Below are 18710 nucleotides of genomic sequence, written 5' to 3' on the forward strand. Positions count from 1 at the left end.
TCCAGGGCAGACTCTCTGCGTTTGACATTCTATGCAGAGCAGCCTATCAATATGACTGTCTCTTTAGGCCAGATATTCCACATTTCAGTCTTTTAAGGGCAGTCCCTATTTCCATTTCATATTTATTGATCAGTCTTTTTCCAAAAGATAAGCTCTCCTTGGAAGTCTCTCTTTAGATAGCAGGATTTCTTGAACAGAAGTCTTACCCAACAACCTAGCAGACTACTTGAAGCAGACTTCATCTAAATTCCAGTATCTCTAGGGCATTATGCCTCTACATGGCATGCCTCCGGAGGAAGATTCTCTTTCAACATGGAAGACTCTTCAGGGCAGTCTCTCCTTAGAAGAAGGAACACACATGGTAGAATATCTAAGGCCATAAATGTATAAATAATGTAGCAATTAGATAATTTCCAATGACTAAATAACAGTTCTAAAAGGTCTGTCCGTTCAAGAGGATTTATAGGTGTATCTCCATTATTTACTGTAGTTATATATATCACTCTCTAAAGCCCCCTCAGACCCTTTTCCCTGACAAGTAAAAAACTTACCTGTCACCTCTCAATTGTGAGCATTGGATGGCTTGCTTGGTACTGCAGAAGCTTTACTGATGGCAAAAAAAAATATACTGACCGATTTTACCCTTTCCACGCTAGATCCTAGTGTTGGTCAAAAAGCTCAGTGTTCGATTCAGCAGCTATAGCCCGATATTTTTCGGGTGATCGAACGTCAAATTTGAACACTAATAAAGTCTATAAGGGGGAAAATTTGGGTTATTTTCGTGACTGTGTAGAACTGCAAGAGCAATCCGGGAAGCAGAGCTAACTGCTCCGCTCCCCTGATTGCTCTTGCAGCTTTAGCTGAACTGTAGTATGTAGGGATGAGTGAGCGAAATGAGCTAGTGTTCTTGCCGAACTCAGATGAACTCTCAATGGAGAAACTTCATTGAGAGTTCGCCTGCAGTCACAGCTGATTGGTAGCACTCGCATGCCTCCAATCAGCTCCCTGGGCTGTGCTTATCACCCGGGTGACTGTGGGAACTGAACTCAGATGAACTCCCAATAGAAATTAACATTAAAGCCTCTTTTTGCTTTTAACACACAAATTCGCAAAGTCGAATCCAGTGTTTTTCGGGTCAAGTCTATCCGAATTCGAACAGCCATATTAGGGTCGAATATAAGGACAACCCGAATTCGAACACCAACACTACTAGGTCACAGCCTAAATCCTTTCTCCACAAAGACAGGTCTATATATTTCACTCAATGATGCCAATATTACCCTTTATGAAAAATGAATGTAATATAATTCCATGTTTAATTTAAATCCCAAACAATGTTTATAAGATGTAGTGCCTCAAAATGCACAAAAACTCAGTATAATTGTCCCAGTATAGGTAAATACAAAATCAAAAACTAAAAATGTATTTGATTTTGTTATTTGTCTTGATGTGTATTTATTTTCTCTCTGCAACATATACTATTCAACAAAATAAAAAGCTAGTTTTGCTTTACTTTTTATAGATTCACCGTTTTTACAGTTGTCAGTCTGCTTTAGCCTCTTAATATACCTGGACCCTGCACCTTTTACACTTTACTATACTAGCCTCGCATTCAGCTAGTAAATCTGTACAAAGGTGACACAAAAGTTTGGCATTCGTTCAGTGAACATTTTTTATTCTGATATTTTCTTGTGAATTGTGTCCTACCACAATAATATTCCAGTAGGCAAATCAGCATGCCAATCTCATGAGGACAGAGACATTTTAGATTAGGTATTTTCAAGTTCAGTCTACACATGGGCACAAAGTATTTATTTTTTTTGTTTTAACGTCCACTCAGTACCATATTTCACTAAATAGGGCTTTCATGACTGTGTTTTAAATGCATAACAACCCAAAAAACATGGAGACTCTAGAGAATATATGTCCAACTTTAAAAAGATCTTAAAGTATTGTTTTACTATTTTACTGTCTTTGTTGCTGTTGAAGATATTCTATCACTTTCTTTGTCAAGAGCTGATAAGTCTCTTTTAACCAGACTTGTAATTATTGAGGACTTGGCATATATATTTGAATGTAGAGTAATCCTTATATAAACCGAGGTACCTAAAGCACAAAATAAAGTTGTCACTGCTAACATTCAACACAATATCATAGAACTGGCAATAATGCCAGAAATGGAAGTAAAATTAAAATAAATAAATACACAAAAAAACATTTATTTAAAAGGTACAAGAGAACATTAAATCACATTCTAGGCTCTGTCTGTTTACAGTTTAAAGTATGCTGCAACCTACGCAACTCAAGGATTGAAAAAGGGTTAGAAAAGGGTGGTTCCACTAATTTTTACAGTTAACATCTGCTTTTATGTATTTTATAGTGTTTGAGCTTAGGCCACCCATGTGGATGAGTACGCTGGCCACTGTCATTCGCTTAAAATTTGGATAAGCTGTGAGATATCCAGATAAATGTGACAAACAACTACTTGCTTCTCCTTACCACCTCACACGCATGGCTCCAAGACTTTTCTAGTGCTGCCCCCACTCTCTGGAATGGTGAGTGCTCCTTCCCCTGCCACTTAGATTGTAAGCTCTTCTTGGCTGGTTCCTCTCCTCCTCCTGTGTCACTGTCTGTATCTGTCCGTCATTTGCTACCCCTATTTATTGTACAGTGCTGCGTAATATGTTGGTGCTATATAAATACTGTTTGCGGTTGACCACAGTATTCTGCCCCATTCTATTTTGATGTGTGTTTGATTTTTCTCCTCTGGAGGAAGAACTGTACTGAAGCTTCAACCATGTGCAAACAATGGGACCTGTAGTGTGGTTTGCCAATTCTGGGTGCATAGTAGCAGTATGTGCCACGGAGCAGCCACCCATGAGGTTTTACACCACAAGTTTAAAAGGGGCTTGAGTGTACCCGTCTATAAATTTCCAGTTTTATTTTATGCTTTTTATATTTTGATCTAAACAAACATACATAGAAAACATATAGCTTTATTTGCTGACCTTCTACTTGCTTGGACATCATACTAATCGAATGGCTTCCATATTTCTTTTACATATTTTAAACAGGACTGCAGATCACATATTCTGATTCTATTTGTTGCATGGTTATTAAAGTATTAACGCCAAGTATACAATGAGTAAAATAAGTATTAAAGGCAATGCAGCCAGCATTTTCACAGGAAGGTTACCAGTGGCAACTTTCATATTTTTCTTAGCATGGTCCCATCAATTGAATCCTGTTAGTTACCTATCCCCCAATGTATATTTTAAGCTGCGTTATGCAAAAAGTTATTTTAAAAAAAAAAAGTAACATAGATGCACTTTTCAGAAGCTTATCAGAAATGAAGATATTGGAGTGAAAGGCAGCTACCGGCAGTCTCGGTTAAGCTTTTGTCAGAATAAATTGGCTGCTAGCAACAGGCTGCACAGCGTAGCTATATAAACATCAGCTGGCTCATTTTTTACACTTGTACAAAAACAATTTCATCCATATTTCTGGGGATTGTTAGAGGCTCTCTTCCATAACATGGCTTGTAGGAGGTTTGCTGCTCCCACATCATGGAAAAGAAGGACAACAGCTCCACCTGCTGAACTAAAGGAAGAAAACACCCAGAGGAAATCTCATAACACTTTATACTTCACTGTATACCAAACTGATACACTATTTCAACCTATTTTCTTGTTTTATTTATAAAATAATAGCTTAAATGTATCCAAACCAGAACTTTGTTTTATAGGTTTCTTGCTCCTGATTTTGCTGTTTGTGACCCCAATTGGAAATTCACCCCAATTAACTTTATAACCATTGTCATTGGGATAGTATGTGATGGAAAACTCTTAATTCCTAGTGAGATGCAACAAGAATAAAGGGCAAATTACCTAAAAGATACATCTGATAACTAGAAGGGTATTACATTACCTTTGGAGAAAGTGTTCTTCCTATTTCTTTCAAATAATAATAATAAAGTGTTAATATACCTATGGTCAATCAAACCAAAAGTAGTTCTATTCCTTAAATGCTTGCCTACTGTTTAATATTAGCCTAAGTGCAAATGTTTCTTTAAAACAATAATCAAAGGATATTCCCAAAAATAATTCTGCAGTGGTTTCTTCACAGATTCACCCTGAAGCTCCAACATAGTCACCCTCACATATTCACACTTGCATGCAGAGAGGATGAACGAGAGGCACCCATTGTGCTCTCCTCCCATATATATGCACAGTGAAGTGGTCATTCCTCCTTAGTTGTTTATCAATCTGCAATGTATTCACCATATAGATGAGATCACAGTGGTGAAAGGTACAGCAAAACACCTGTTCAAGGTGATATGGCTTGATAGCCAATTTACTATGCCACTGACTGGTTACATTGGAGTGGTTTTTATGGCTGCTATTGATTTACTAGAGGTTGACAATCAAAAATTCGGCCATCAATATTCCAATTCTTTCAGTTTTCCAGCATGAATTTTCGGATCGCTTTTTCAATACAGGGACTGTAGTACACTGTTTGGCCACTGATGTTTTCATGGCGCTGTTCTGCAGAAACAGCTGTTAGGTCCTGCTTGCTTCACTAAATACAAGCTGAGACGTCCCTGCTGCCTGCTCCCTGGAACTGTGCCAAAAGTCCGCGGTGCTGCGAGAGGAAGGCTGCCTGTGTGTGGAGGTAAGTATAAAAAAAATCCAGAATTTTTGAAAATCCGGCAAACCTCAGGTCATGAGGTTGCCGGATTTTTGATTGTCAACCTGTATTAGAATATGTAAATTGATATGAGATGATATGAGATGATGAGAAAAAACACACCCAAGCAATTTTGTATTTCCACCATGGAACATTTATTGATATATTAAAAAAATACAAATTAACATTGCATATGTCACTGAAATTGGATTATTTCAAAATATTTTTCATCTGCAAATCTACAAAACAGTGGCATTTACTTTTTATTTATATTGTGAAATAAAATTAAAGCAAGAAGAACACAAAATTATACTTGAATTCACTCAATGTATTGATTTGAATGTAGGATAATAAAATATTTACTCCAGCAAGCTTCTGTCAGAGCCTCTTCAATAGCTAATATGTATCCTAGGTGGGACAGGTGGCACATTGTGCCTGTATCCTGATTGATTATTCAAACAAGTTATCACTGGGGTCTGACATACTACGTATCTGCCCTGCCTACCTGCTATGCCCACATCCAATGGGAGCACTTGATGAACTACTAATGGCACTGTTATCATACAGAGTAGGATAACTGTAAATTAGACATCTGTCAGAACATCAAACTATTGCTATTTATAAACCATATTTATTGTTTTTAGAACACTAAATCAATGTACCAACTATGGGCCTGATTTATTAAAGCTCTCCAAGAATGGAGAAGATAATTTATAATCACTGAACATGGATCATCCAGCAAACCTGGGAATCAGGCCCTATGTCTCTGAGACAAATAAACTATATAAACATTAAACCAAAAAAAATGACCATAACAATATTAGGCATCATGGCGCTTGCTCCTGCTAACAATCACTACGTCTAAAAAATTTGTTTAAATAATAAAAAGGTTATTTATTAAAGAAAACTTATAAGTAAATAAAAAACAATTACAAATAAACATTGGTATCGTTTTGTAGGATCACTATAATGAAACATTGTGACTGATTTTAAGGCTACAATGATGCTATATTAAATATACATGTACAGCTTCCTTGAGTTTTAAGATCTGATGCAAATGTTTTTATAATAAAAGAACTTTTTGAAACTCTACTGCAGCCTTTTCTTTTTTTAGAATACTTATGGTATGTGTTAGTTTTATATTCAATGTCCCCCATTTGTTTAGATGTTCAAGTTTTCAGGGAACCCCTGCTATAATTACTTAGCACTCCGGCCTTTGAAGCGCTAGGTCCCAGGTTCAAATCCCAGCCAGGACACTACTGCATGGAGTTTGCAGGTTCTCCCGGTGTCTGCGTGGGTTTCTTCCAGGTACTCCAGTTTCCTCCCACATCCCAAAAACATGCATTTAGGTTAATTGGCTTCCCCCTAAATTGACCTTAGACTATATTAATGACATATGACTATAGTAGGGACATTAGATTCGGGGGCTCCTTTGAGGGACAGTTAGTGTCATGACTATGGACTTTGTACAGCGCTGCGTAATATGATGGTGTTATATAAATACTGTGTAATAATAATAATTTATCTATAGCTCACAGTATATTAGTTTGTGGGGGTCTGTGGGGAGATTGCTTCTTACATTGCAGGTCAATGGAAAGAATATCATCCATATAGGTAGCCAAAAAGTTCATTTTGGGTCAGTTAAACCACCTGAAAAGCACAAATTGCTCATTGCTCAAAGGACCCCTAGCAATCTCTGGAGGGGACCCAGGGTCCCACTACACCCTGGCTGAAAGACACTGTTCTAGTGTGTGCTCCTCTTCCCCTACTTTTACAGTTCTTTAGTGCAGAATCCTCTCTTCCTCCTGTGTCATTATTGGTATTTGTCATCTAAAACCTATATTTACTGTACAGCCCAATATAATATTTTGTCGATTTATAAAGTTTGGTATTGAAAATAAACCCTATCCATTCTCTTGTTATGTTGTGATGTAAATGCCAGTTAAAGTGTATATATTGGCAAACAAATAAAAATAATCCATTTTCCCAATTAACAAATGTTAGCAGTGTTTCTAAAGAGACAAAACATAGGGTAAATGTACTTGGAATGTGTAACATAATGCTAGTGTCTTGGAGCAGCCTTTTCAACCCTTAATATAACATTCAGGTATTAGTGACCCCCTGCTATAATCACTAAATCCACAGATCACAGTACATACATGGTTTCCAGTGTGGAGAATATCACTCTTATAGATATCCAAAAAGTTCATTAGTGTCACATAAACTGACCTGAGATCTACATGCTTCCCATGCCTCAAGGAAACCTATGCAACTTCTAGAGAAAACCTAAGGTTCCACAGAACCCAGGTTGAGAAACACTGTATCAGAAAATTAATTCAAGTAATATTGAAGAATGCACTTCAGAGAGAGAGAGAGAGAGAGAGAGAGGATTCATTACAGCACAGACAATAATGCTACTACAGGCTGTTTGCTGTCATTAAAATCCCAAAACTAGATCAGCCACCTTTCTAACTAAAGCTAGAATTAATACTTTTGGATTACACGTCAGGATCCATAACACATATCATATCTCTTAGCATCCATAAAACACAACTAGCGGAAGTTTATTTAAAATTAATAAGCCAAAACAAAAACTTCTGATCCTTGTAAGGACAATTTCATACAGACAGCTAACTGAACATTGCATACTGAAGTCACCATATTTCAGCCTCTCTGTGCCTAAAGTGGCTGATTAAATAATATAAAACCTAATAATATAGTTTTCTAACAGATATAAACTCTATGTCAAGGCAAATTATTATTCAAAAATCAGTAATATGTACAGTATATCTCTGGAACACATCCATGTTTGCATGTTTTGTGCCTGCAAGCATAGAAAAATACCTGTTGATCTGCCAGAAATTCATTGAGCTGTTAATTTACTATTGTGGGATGAGGACTGAATGGTGACAGGCTACTACTTACTATTGTGCTGAATTACCCAGCCCTTCCCACTGTCTTCTTATCCACAGATTACTAGATAGGCCAAATAGCCTGAGATAACACAGGCAGAGTGCACAGGGCACAAGACAGGGCTGAATTTCCGAAAATATCCACAGATATTGTTCTGCACTTAAACAGATACAACGTCTAATGGCATATTTAACAAAAAGAAAAGGGTGTGAATAAGAGAAGTGTATAGAGTTTAGATACATTTTAAATATACTAGTATATAGGCAACATTTCCAGTTCTCTATCCATATAACAAGAATTATTCATGCAATATTCTTATTTTTAATATTATGTACTTTCTGAACCTTTTTTAAGGAAAGCAGTCCATTTCTGTAGGTATCAGAAAAAAAGCGTATGTTGTCAAAAAAATCCTTAAACTTGCAAAACATGTAGTAGGAAATTCCTGCTGAACTCAAACGACTTATAACCTTGAGATATGGTAGTAACCAAAACCTTAAAATAAAGGTGATTGTTCTCTGAAGCTTTCCTCTCCAGAAATGACATTTCACAACCATCAAGGACAGTAGAATTGAAGATCAGGCACATATCATGGATTGTTTAAAATTAGTCCATACAAACAAATCCTTCAGTTTTAGGAGTAGCACCATTGATAGGAGGAATATAGAGCCATATTATTTCTCTGTATAAAAAAAAAAAAAAAAATAGGTAAAGCGTATTACATACAACACAAAATTATATAGGAAATGCTTTGCATTAGCCATAAAAACCATGCCATGTTTTTTAAGTTTTTTTTAGCAGATTTGGAAAAATGGGAAAATGTATAGGAACGTTGTGAGGGGACAATACATAAGGACGTACAGAAGATATAAAGAAAAAATAATGAATAAAATATGTTTTATTTTACTTATATATGTAACAAAATCGTATTGTATGGAAGCATAATCCTACTTACCTCCATCTAGGGAGTAAACGCAGGACTTTCTACATTCTTCTTCTGTATCGAAGCGGTTACCGTTACCACTGCAACCGCCAAACCAAAACTGGGCACAGGAATTGGCTTGTTTGTCATAATACCATTTGATTATATATGTCCTGCAAGGACCCTGATCCAATGGCAGCTTGCAACGTGCATCCTGGATGTACTCTAAAAAAAGAGGAACAAAGAGAATGAATAATGGAGTAATAATCTACAGCAGTTATTGCTGCAATAAAAAGCTATGGAAAAGTTAGAGGGAGTCACTAAGGGTAACTTGGAACAACATTTTCTTCAAGAAAAGTAAGCATTTGACCCCTTGACTGTTATTCATTCCAGCAAAACCTAATTTATTCATCCTAGCACATTGTTTTATCATCATTGAAATACGAGTCCTATTTATAACAAGCATGCCTTTGTGATATACAGCTGCTTTATTCATATGTTTGTGCCAAGTTTTAAATGTTGAAGCTGTAGCGACATAGCCACAACTTTAATATAGACCTTTTATGATTACCAACCCCCAATGGATTGCCCACTATGTCCCCATACCCCCTCACTGGACTGTTAAAATCATTAGAATCGCCAGATCAATTACATCCCAATATGACATCATAACATGCCAATAAAACAAATCTGGCCACTTTGACACAGGTTTATTACTGCAGAAGTCGTGTAAGTCCAGTACCCCCATCATTGGGTTCCAGGTGTTATAATACCCATGGCTAAGATCCTTTTTAGGCAATTTTTAATTCTTTTTGGTCAGCTGATGGTTGTACATCATCCTGACAGTAGAGGATGGAACCATGAAGGCCATTGATTCATATTCTGTCCCTATTCTTACAGAAAGGACATTTTGTGGCAGAATACAAGTATTGTTGTGGCCTAAAGTGAGTATTGAGGGCACAGCCAGGGGTCCAGTATAATTTTAAAAAATAGCTGGTCATACCACACACAAAGTCTAGGGCCTTTTTTACCTATTTTTTGGTTAAAACAGAGAAAAGATAGAGCCCATATTCACCTATTTGTGGCTCTACTGGCAAAATCTTCTCAGCTGAACTTGATGGAGATAATATTTTATTGGAAGATGAGATCCTTGATGAAGAAGATGATGTTTGCTCTTTAGATGAAGCTGCTGAACTTCCACCAGGTGACAAAACAACTACAGGGCAAAAGAAAAACAAAAATAAAATATATATTTAGGTAAATAAATAGTTGACCTGGTGCTTTTTTTATTTCATTGTAATGCTCTTTAACCTGCATCAATAGTTAGGATAGAGAAGGAATAAAGCCCCTCTTTTACCTGTCTGCGCCCATTGGGGAGACTTTTCATCTTTATCACATCTATTTATTTACTTTATCACATCACAACAGGAACCTCAGTGGAACAGGGAAACTCATCCCTTAAACAATTGTCATCTGTTAAGGTTTACTCTCACCTTTTGCTATAGTCAAAAACCCCTATCCAAACAGGGAAGAACATAATATACTTCCAAAAGCTGAAAAGGATTGGTTGGGAGTGTGGCTGAGCCTGCAGTAGAATGTTGCAGTTAATCAAAAGCCTGAAATGGCCCTAAGGCAGAATTTTAGCAAGGGAGCTCGCACTAAATAAGCACATAGAAGGGGAAGGCTCTAGAAAATTCTAATATAGATATATTTACCTCTAGTATTGGATGGAAGTGGTTCTATTTCTATATCTTCATCATCATAGTCTTCCTCTTCTTCTTCTCCCTCATTCACATCCGGTATCGTAACTACTTCTTTTTTCTATAACATCAAAAGATAGGTGAATGACATACAATTAAATGTTGTATTCAGATGCACTTGTGAGCACATGAAGGATCAGAGGTCCAACTCTTCGCTAGATGTCATGTCTTTTCTAAGCATATGTTAAAATGTAATGGAAAAATAGATGAAATCTTCAGTTTAGCCAGCATATATTAGAGATAGACATGTTGTACACAGCAAGATTCTAGTTCAGTGATTAGTAAAAAGCATAAAATAAGATCACATTCTTTCTATAAAAACATAATTATAAAAATGGGTTCCTCTTCTCTAATAATTTAGACTGATAATAATCCTATGCCGTTCACCTAGGTAAGCGAAAAATAATAACATTTCGGTGCTCAGGTACAGAATTAATCACAAAAAGTATGGGGGTTTAGTGGCAAATTGTTAACAGAACAGGCCAATTTATTTATAAAAAAAATTGATATACATTCATGTATACAGAAATTATTCTGTATCATATATTAACATAGTTGTAACAAGGGCTGATTGCTTGGCACAGATTTAAGTTAAAACCTGTTCAGAAACGATAAGGCAGTCTCAGTCCCAGTGCGTTTCACAATTCAGCTTCTTCAGGGGAATTGGAGATGGGTTGTGCCCCATAAACATGTCATTGTGAAACAGAATATTTCTGTGATGGAGGATTAGCCAAAGAGTTATGCAGAGCCTTGATAGCTTACCTGCAGCTTCTTCCCACTTTGTACATATAAGACCCTGAGCAAAGACGCCAGCTCACTGAGCAGAAAAAGACTAAACTGAAAGGAAAGCTCAGTTGTCTATGGCAGCCAGAGAGTGCAGTATCCCTCTCAAAATCTTAGCTTTAGACCACTGCCTGGAGCTTAACTGTAGACCATTGGAGATCATTGGTCTTGTGAAATACCTAAACTGCAGCACATATTCCAGCTTGAACTTTATTTTCAGTTAATAGTGTTTTAAGCCTATTGTGAATACCTAAATAATGCAGAACATACTGTGGTATTTTAAACTTGTGTCCAACATAAAAGCCCCCCTTTTCTTTAATACATATTCACATGTGCACAGTTTTTAAAAAATGTGTCACTGTTTACATTCAATATACAACAGTTACCATACCGGAACTTGTGTCTGTCGTAGTCGTTCTTCAGCTGCCCTTTGCCTTTCCTCTTCTTCTTTTTGACGAATTCGTTCTTGTTCTTGTCGAATTCTTACTTCTTGTCGATTTCTCTCTTCTTGACGAATTCTTTCCTCTTGCCGATTTCTCTCCTCTTGACGAATTCTCTCTTCTTGTCGATTCCTCTCTTCTTGACGAATTCTCTCTTCTTGTCGATTTCTCTCTTCTTGACGAATTCTCTCTTCTTGTCGATTTCTCTCTTCTTGACGAATTCTCTCTTCTTGTCGATTTTTCTCTTCTTGTCGTATTCTCTCCTCTTGTCGAAGTCTCTCTTCTTCTAATCTGATTCTTTCTTCCAGTTTACGCTTTTCTTCTAATCTAAGAGTCTCTTCTATGTTCACTTTGTTCACTTCAGCTCCAGGGTAGGTAGATATAGAAGAACCTTTCACGGGGAACATTGGACTGATTTTGCTTCCAACTCGATTGTAGATGAGAGCACCAGTTTCATCTTCACAGAACTGGTTCACTAGTTTAGATTCTAAAGCTGTTTGGAGATATTCAAATTAAAGGATTTACAAAAATAAATTCTCCTAAAGTTGTCAGATTATATTTTTGAAAAAATCAGTTTATCAATGCATAAATGGCTCAAGCAAAGCAGTGAAACCATACATTTCAAATAAATTCGACTTTTCACAAAAAGGTGATATTTAGCAAATGTGAACCCCCCTCTAAGATCCACACTGTTCTTGATCTTACTTAACCGGTTTTAATCTGATTGATGGTTAAAATGCTGCACCTCCGGCAAACAGAAAGATACACTTATAGCAAACATTTAGAAGGTTTTACCCACCAAAAAAAATGCATTTCTGTCTCTGCAATTCTAAGATTTACACAGCCTAGCCAACACATATAGACAGAAAAGAGATGTACAGTCAAGGCAGTATAACATTTTTTTTTACCTGGAAGAGTGTTGAAGTCATCAATGAGATACATGTGCTCAGAATCTGGGTCAGAAGCTATAAGATTCAGTTCCCTTATGAATTCTTGTTGAGTTGAATCTGTGGCATTTACAATTCCAATGGCATACATTTCAATATTAGAAGCCTGAGCTTCTCGCACAGCTATATCTAGCTTCACAGCTTCTCTCTTGTCCGTCTGACCATCTGTGAGGACAATGGCCACTTTCCTCACTCCTGACCTTGCACCATAAAATCCTTCTTGGGTTGCCTTGCGGATGGCAGTTCCTGTATAGGTGCCCTCTCCCATATACATCATCTTTCTGATGGCTTGCTTCACATCTTGCTGGGTGGTGAATCTATTTAGGCCAAACTCTAGACGCACTTCTAAACTGTAGAGCACAAGTCCTATGCGGGTGGCATTTCGGCCTACAGTCACTCTATCCACAAGAGCAGTCACAAAGTCTTTGATGATTTCAAAGTTTTCTGGCCCGACACTCTCAGAACTGTCTATCACAAAGACAAGCTCCATGGGGATTTCCTTACATTTAACACCACAACCTAAGAAAAAAAAACGAAGCATGTTTAATTAGCCGCTTACATGCTAAAGGCGCAATTCAAACTGTTATCACTTCCTAAAACATAACAAGTTCAGCTTGGGATGAAACTTTCACTGGAAAAGAGATCCAGTGATCCAGCAAACCTGGAATCAATGTGGTCCAGGAATTCTGGAATCCAGGAGGTTTGCTGGATCATTCAGATTCTCCCAAGACATTCTATCTTTTCTAGTCTTGGAGAGTTTTGATCATTTAGGTCCAAGATCTGACCTTGTAAAAACAAATCATACATTTGTAATAGAGCATTTTGTATAATCTTTACACAAACAAAGAGAGAAGGAGCAGCTCCAATAGTTTGGGTAAATAAATGGGATGACCAAAGACAGACAGCCTGGACTTCCCTAGATGTGATAGAACCAAATGAAAGGAGGGCTGAGATTAAAAAAGAAGCAAAAAACAGAAGAAAAAATCTGGACTTGAAGTTTAAATACCCAGTGATGTTGTATTATTCTCTATACTGTTAAATCTCATAAATGCAAAAAATTGAATATTCCCTACAAATATGTATCCATGATATTACTAATGCCTCTTTTCTCTGTGGTGTAACTAATGAACATAAGAGCAATTTCCACTTACCGCAGATTTCTTTAATCATCTTAATTATATCTTCTCTCTGTTTAAAAAAAAAAAAATAAAAACAGGATCTTTAACACACTATACTTAGATGAAATTTTGCAACATTTCCTAAAGATTTTGTTATTAGGCAGTACAAAGTGTACAAATTGCATAACATACAATCCGGAGACAGTACGAGGGGGTGCTGAGAAGTTCCTGGCTTTGCCCCCTTACAGATGAAATAGAAAAATAAGTGTGGGGTATATGATAGCCTAATATCTTAGTATGTAACTATGCAAATATCAGGTCTTTTAGTGAGAAGCTGTGATGGCGGAGGCACAAGCAAGTTTCACGTTGTTGGAGTTACGGGCCGTCATGAAGTGTTTGTTTCTCCAGGGAAAGGAAGGACACTTCTCCACCAGTGTTTTAAAATCTCCGTGTGAATGTCCTTCGCTGAGTTTGCTTGTGGTTGTGCCATCACAGCTTCTCACTAAAAAAAAAAGAAGAATCACAAAGACCTGATATTTGCACAGTTAAATACTAAGATATTAGGCTATCATATGCCCCCACACTCATTTTTCTATTTCATCTAGAAGGGGGCAAAGCCAGGAACTTCTCAGCACCCCCTCGTATAGTGTAAGTCATTTTGGAAATGATTGTTATTGATTGATATAAATTAGTACAGTTTTCCTTTATTCAGTCATTATACATTCCTTGACTTGCCCATTTGTCAGCCCTATCTCACATGGTATACCATACAACATACTTACTGTTAATCCAGCTTCTCCTTTAACACCTGGTCTGCCCTGTAATGGAAATTTTTAGATAATGGTTAATTTAAGTTCCTGTTGTAAACAATATTAGAGATAACCTAAAAAATCTTATTTATTATATAAATATAAAGAAACTTGATGCTCATAGGTAGAATCACCAACCTCTATCCTGGTTTTTGTATATCTGTTGACCTGCCTCTCAGGTACATAAAGGATTTAGGCTATGTACACATGTCAGATGATGTCCGAGATGAGTCATCTCGGGCGAGAATCTGCTTAACGTCGCTTATGGATCTGTCCTGAAGGACCTATTTACCAGCTGACAGTGAACGACTGCAATACAAGTCAAGGGAGAAAAGTACAGCGGGGTGCTGCTTACTGGTTCTCTCCCTCCCCTCTCTATAGAACAGAACAGAGCTGTGTGTAAAGAGCTCGTTCATTCATTTGTCACTCTTTTGTGACAGTCAAATATTGAATGTGCATATTCAGTCTTAGACTACACAAATGTTAACATTCTTATATTGCACCTATTTTCAGATACAGTACGACATAGTTCCTTGACTCTATTTGTACTACTTTTGATATTTTGCACAAAAAACAAGATCTGAACTCCAAACTTTCATATGAGAGCTAAATTCTTTTGTATAATATTTCTTATATTTCATCCAATACACATTGCCTTGTTTTACGAAACCGGCTGGTCTAAAGATCCACTTATAATTGTGTTCCCGTGCTAACCTGGATTTGTGAAAGAATATCCACCACCTCATGCCCCACTTTAGCCAGCATATCTTATTACATATTTATATCTAAAAATTATAAAGGTGTCCCAATGGACAGGTGTATTTTTTTTTCAACCTAAATGTATTCCATAATCATTCTGCGTATTTGTACACTGGTAATAGCTTTTTCATCAGTATAATATAACATAAAGCTTCCAAAAAGCCTGTGTTATTGTGAACACAGACAGAGTCAGCTCTATGTTAGGAGGATTTCTCATTGCAAGTTCCTAATAGATATATAAGTAGAGAGGTTAGGTTGTCTAAAAATGTAACTTTACCATGTACCATGCATATATAGTATGATGCTGCTTCATTATAACACTTCTCAAGCATTAGAAAAGGTTTATGACTTTCACATATTACAGCTTCACACTTTTTTGCTTCTTCAATGGTCTTTGTGAAATATTATATCTTACTGTGTCTCCTGGGGCTCCAGGGTCTCCACTGTCACCTTTATCTCCCTTTCTTCCTCTTTCACCAGCAGAGCCACGGTCACCCTAAAATATAATAGGTTTATTTTTATTGTAAGCCTAAATTTAGGACAATATTTAGAATGAGAACTGCTCAATTCATATCCTTACCTTTGGTCCGAGAAGTCCTTCTCCAGGAGGTCCACGAGGTCCTGGTAAACCTTGATTTCCTTGTTCTCCCTACAAAATATATTTTCGATAACTTACCTAATATACAAAAAAACTGCTTTTTATATACAAAAAAGTGATTTTAGGTTCCAAACAAATAAATGTGGCTCAAACAAAAAGAATTAGTAAAATCTATCTAACCTTTGCTCCTTGAATGCCTTCACCTGGGGGTCCCTGTGGGCCAGGTGGACCAGATTTTCCTATATTCCCCTTGGAAAGAACAGGGATAAAGGTTAATATAATAGTGTACTATTTTGGAAGAAAACATTGACATATTTGTTTTGGTTGTACAAAGCCAAATATACAATATAGGACTAAGTCTGAAATTGTTCGTTGCAAGTAACATGACATCTCACATTTCTAATCAAATAATACAATAAAGGTTCTAATCTCAATATGAGATATTGCAAAATGTACTTTGGACATGTCATGCCATATTGTTCTATGCATTTGAATTGTTATATAAATTTACTTACTTTGGGTCCTGGTAATCCTTCACCTGGAGGGCCAGGTAGACCAATAGGACCTCTGAAACCTGGATCACCCTAGCGATAATATTGACTCATTAATTTCATGCATTTATAAAAACTTGAGAATAAGGCGGTACGTATAAGCACAATTCAAAAAATACCTTTGGTCCTGGTAATCCAATACCTTCTGGGCCTGGTTCACCTTGCAGTCCTGGAAGACCTGGCATTCCCTAATTAAAAAGAGAATTAAATATGGTGAACATGCAATCAAAAATTAAGACACATGACCGGGGACACCCCAGGGGCAGGCTTTCAAAATGATAAAATTTCAATTCACACTTATCAATGAACCAGTGCAAAGTTCCACATTTTATTGTTGGCCAGTGATCTCTAATATACCTTGTATTATGGAGAAAGTGGTGGACATTTATTTAATGGAATTGTTGTTATAAAAATATGCAATTTGTATGTAAATATGTTAACATTAGTCTTTAGAACTGTTTTGTGACTATAACAGTTCTGATTGATTGCGCATCTAAATAGAAAATTCTGCCTTTTCATCTGATGTATGACAACTGCAAGCACTTATTTAGGGATAGCGTTTAATCTCAGAAGTTAAAAGTGTTCTTGGGAACACTTTTGGAACTCATTTAGATATATTTATTTTAATAACAGGTAAATGAATATACAAACTGCTTACTAAAACAATTGCCCCAACGTTAAGAAAAAATAAATAAATAAGCAGACCAGCGACTGCAGCCAGTAAAACAGTTTTAATAAATGTCCTTCAGTCATAGAACTGACTGAAAGTTGGAATAATTTAAAGCTGAACTCCAACCTTGCCTCCTGTCCTACACAGTTGTACCGATTCCTCTCCTGTACTGCAATTGTTTTCTTTGATTTCACTGCACAATGTGAGCTTCTAGAGCGAGCCAGATTAAGTCCTTCCTTCCCAGCCTTTCTGTCCCTGACCACCCCCTATCCCCTTCAATAAATTATATATAACTTTTTTTTCATCATGGAGGCTCAGCATTACATTTGGGCTTTAACTAGGGTGCTCTGCATAATACTCTGAATAATATACTTGCATTGCAATGAACAAACTTTGCACAGAGAATTACAAGCAAAGTGATAAATTCATTGGCTCCAAAAAAGTATGTCATGGAAAAAGAGAGGTTTTATTTTAAAAATATCACTGGAGGGCCTAAATTTTCTTTAGAAGCTAAAGTACTTGACAGCAGGAGGGATAATAGATGAAATAACCGGCACAGATATGACCTCTAAAAACACATTACAAAAGAATCGGGAAAAAAATGCATCAACAGGTTTCTCATTAATGTTAAGAAGAAAGTGAATTTCCTTTATTCTGTGAGGCTATATTTCATTTCTTTGTATGTTTGACACCAGCAGATGTATAAAAAGGAATATTTGAAGCCTAAAATAAAATAATAAATGATTCAGCTTAATAATTTGTAGAGGGTATCTGAGCTACAGGATGACCATTTGAGAACCGCTGGTATAAACCATTTAAATTGCACGGTCCTGTTTTATACATTTAATTCTGGCCAGCACGGTTGGTTCAGCTCTGGCCTTTGCAGCATTAGGCCACAGGTTCCTATTCCGGACAGGGCACTATCTGCAAGGAGTTTGTAGGTTCTCCCAATGTTAGCGTGCGTTTTCTCCAGGTACTCCAGTTTTCTTCCACATCCCACAAAACATGCAGTAAGGTTATAAGGCTTTCCCCTAGAAATTGTCCTTTAGACTGTGTTATTGACATATGACCATGGTAGGAACATTAGATTGTGAGCCCCAGGTAATGATATGACAGGTAATGATATGACTATGGACCTTGTAAAGTGCAGTGTAATATGTCAGCGCTATATAAATACTAAATAAGAATAATAATTTCTTCTAGGATCCAAAAAAAAGAATTCATCCACCTCAGTTTGCAGTGAAGGTCATACCTCTCTAGGGAAATGTGTCACTGCCAAACTTACCAAACATAGCTTCTATTCTTTTTGTACTGGTTCACCTCACCAAGGTAACACTGACAAGCAGAATCATTGAGGTTTCATTTGGCAGTAGCCCAGCAAAAAACACTAAAGGTACATTTCATAAAGGTGTATTTCCAAATCAAATTAGCCAATGTTTAAGACAAAACAGGGCCAATTTTGTGATTAAGATTTATATGCTGGTCTGTTCAATAGAATCACTGCATCTTGTGCTATCTTTGGGTTTGCTTGAGTCAAGCCCCTAGTGACAGATGTAAGGTCAGATGACAGATTTGCCACAAAAGCAAGTACATTATCACCCTACATGGCAGTTTTCACTTAGCTTGTTGTCTTTAATCATTCAATCATGTGCAAGCTAAAATCCTGATGTTGTTTCTTTTTACTTTTTCTCCCCAACGATTGCGTATTCTTGGGAAAGTAATTTTTAAAAACATTCGTAAAGCTAAACTACTTTGCA

The 18710-nt window shown here is 36.8% G+C and overlaps 1 protein-coding gene across 1 annotated transcript in view; it reads right to left on the reverse strand.

Moving 5' to 3' along the window:
* Nucleotides 1-266: 266 nt before the first annotated feature.
* Nucleotides 267-18710, reverse strand: part of COL28A1 (collagen type XXVIII alpha 1 chain) — a 39370-nt gene continuing 20926 nt past the window's right edge. Inside the window, exons 19-31 of the mRNA XM_072419093.1 lie at nt 16403-16471; nt 16248-16316; nt 15913-15981; nt 15715-15783; nt 15550-15630; nt 14349-14384; nt 13600-13636; nt 12410-12967; nt 11453-11994; nt 10234-10339; nt 9594-9734; nt 8552-8743; nt 267-370 (exon numbers count right to left, since the gene is read on the reverse strand). Coding sequence (XP_072275194.1) covers nt 267-370; nt 8552-8743; nt 9594-9734; nt 10234-10339; nt 11453-11994; nt 12410-12967; nt 13600-13636; nt 14349-14384; nt 15550-15630; nt 15715-15783; nt 15913-15981; nt 16248-16316; nt 16403-16471 — 2073 coding nt within the window. The remainder of the gene's footprint in view (nt 371-8551; nt 8744-9593; nt 9735-10233; nt 10340-11452; nt 11995-12409; nt 12968-13599; nt 13637-14348; nt 14385-15549; nt 15631-15714; nt 15784-15912; nt 15982-16247; nt 16317-16402; nt 16472-18710) is intronic.

Source organism: Pyxicephalus adspersus, chromosome 7 (genome assembly GCF_032062135.1).
Source record: "Pyxicephalus adspersus chromosome 7, UCB_Pads_2.0, whole genome shotgun sequence".
NCBI lineage: Eukaryota > Metazoa > Chordata > Amphibia > Anura > Pyxicephalidae > Pyxicephalus > Pyxicephalus adspersus.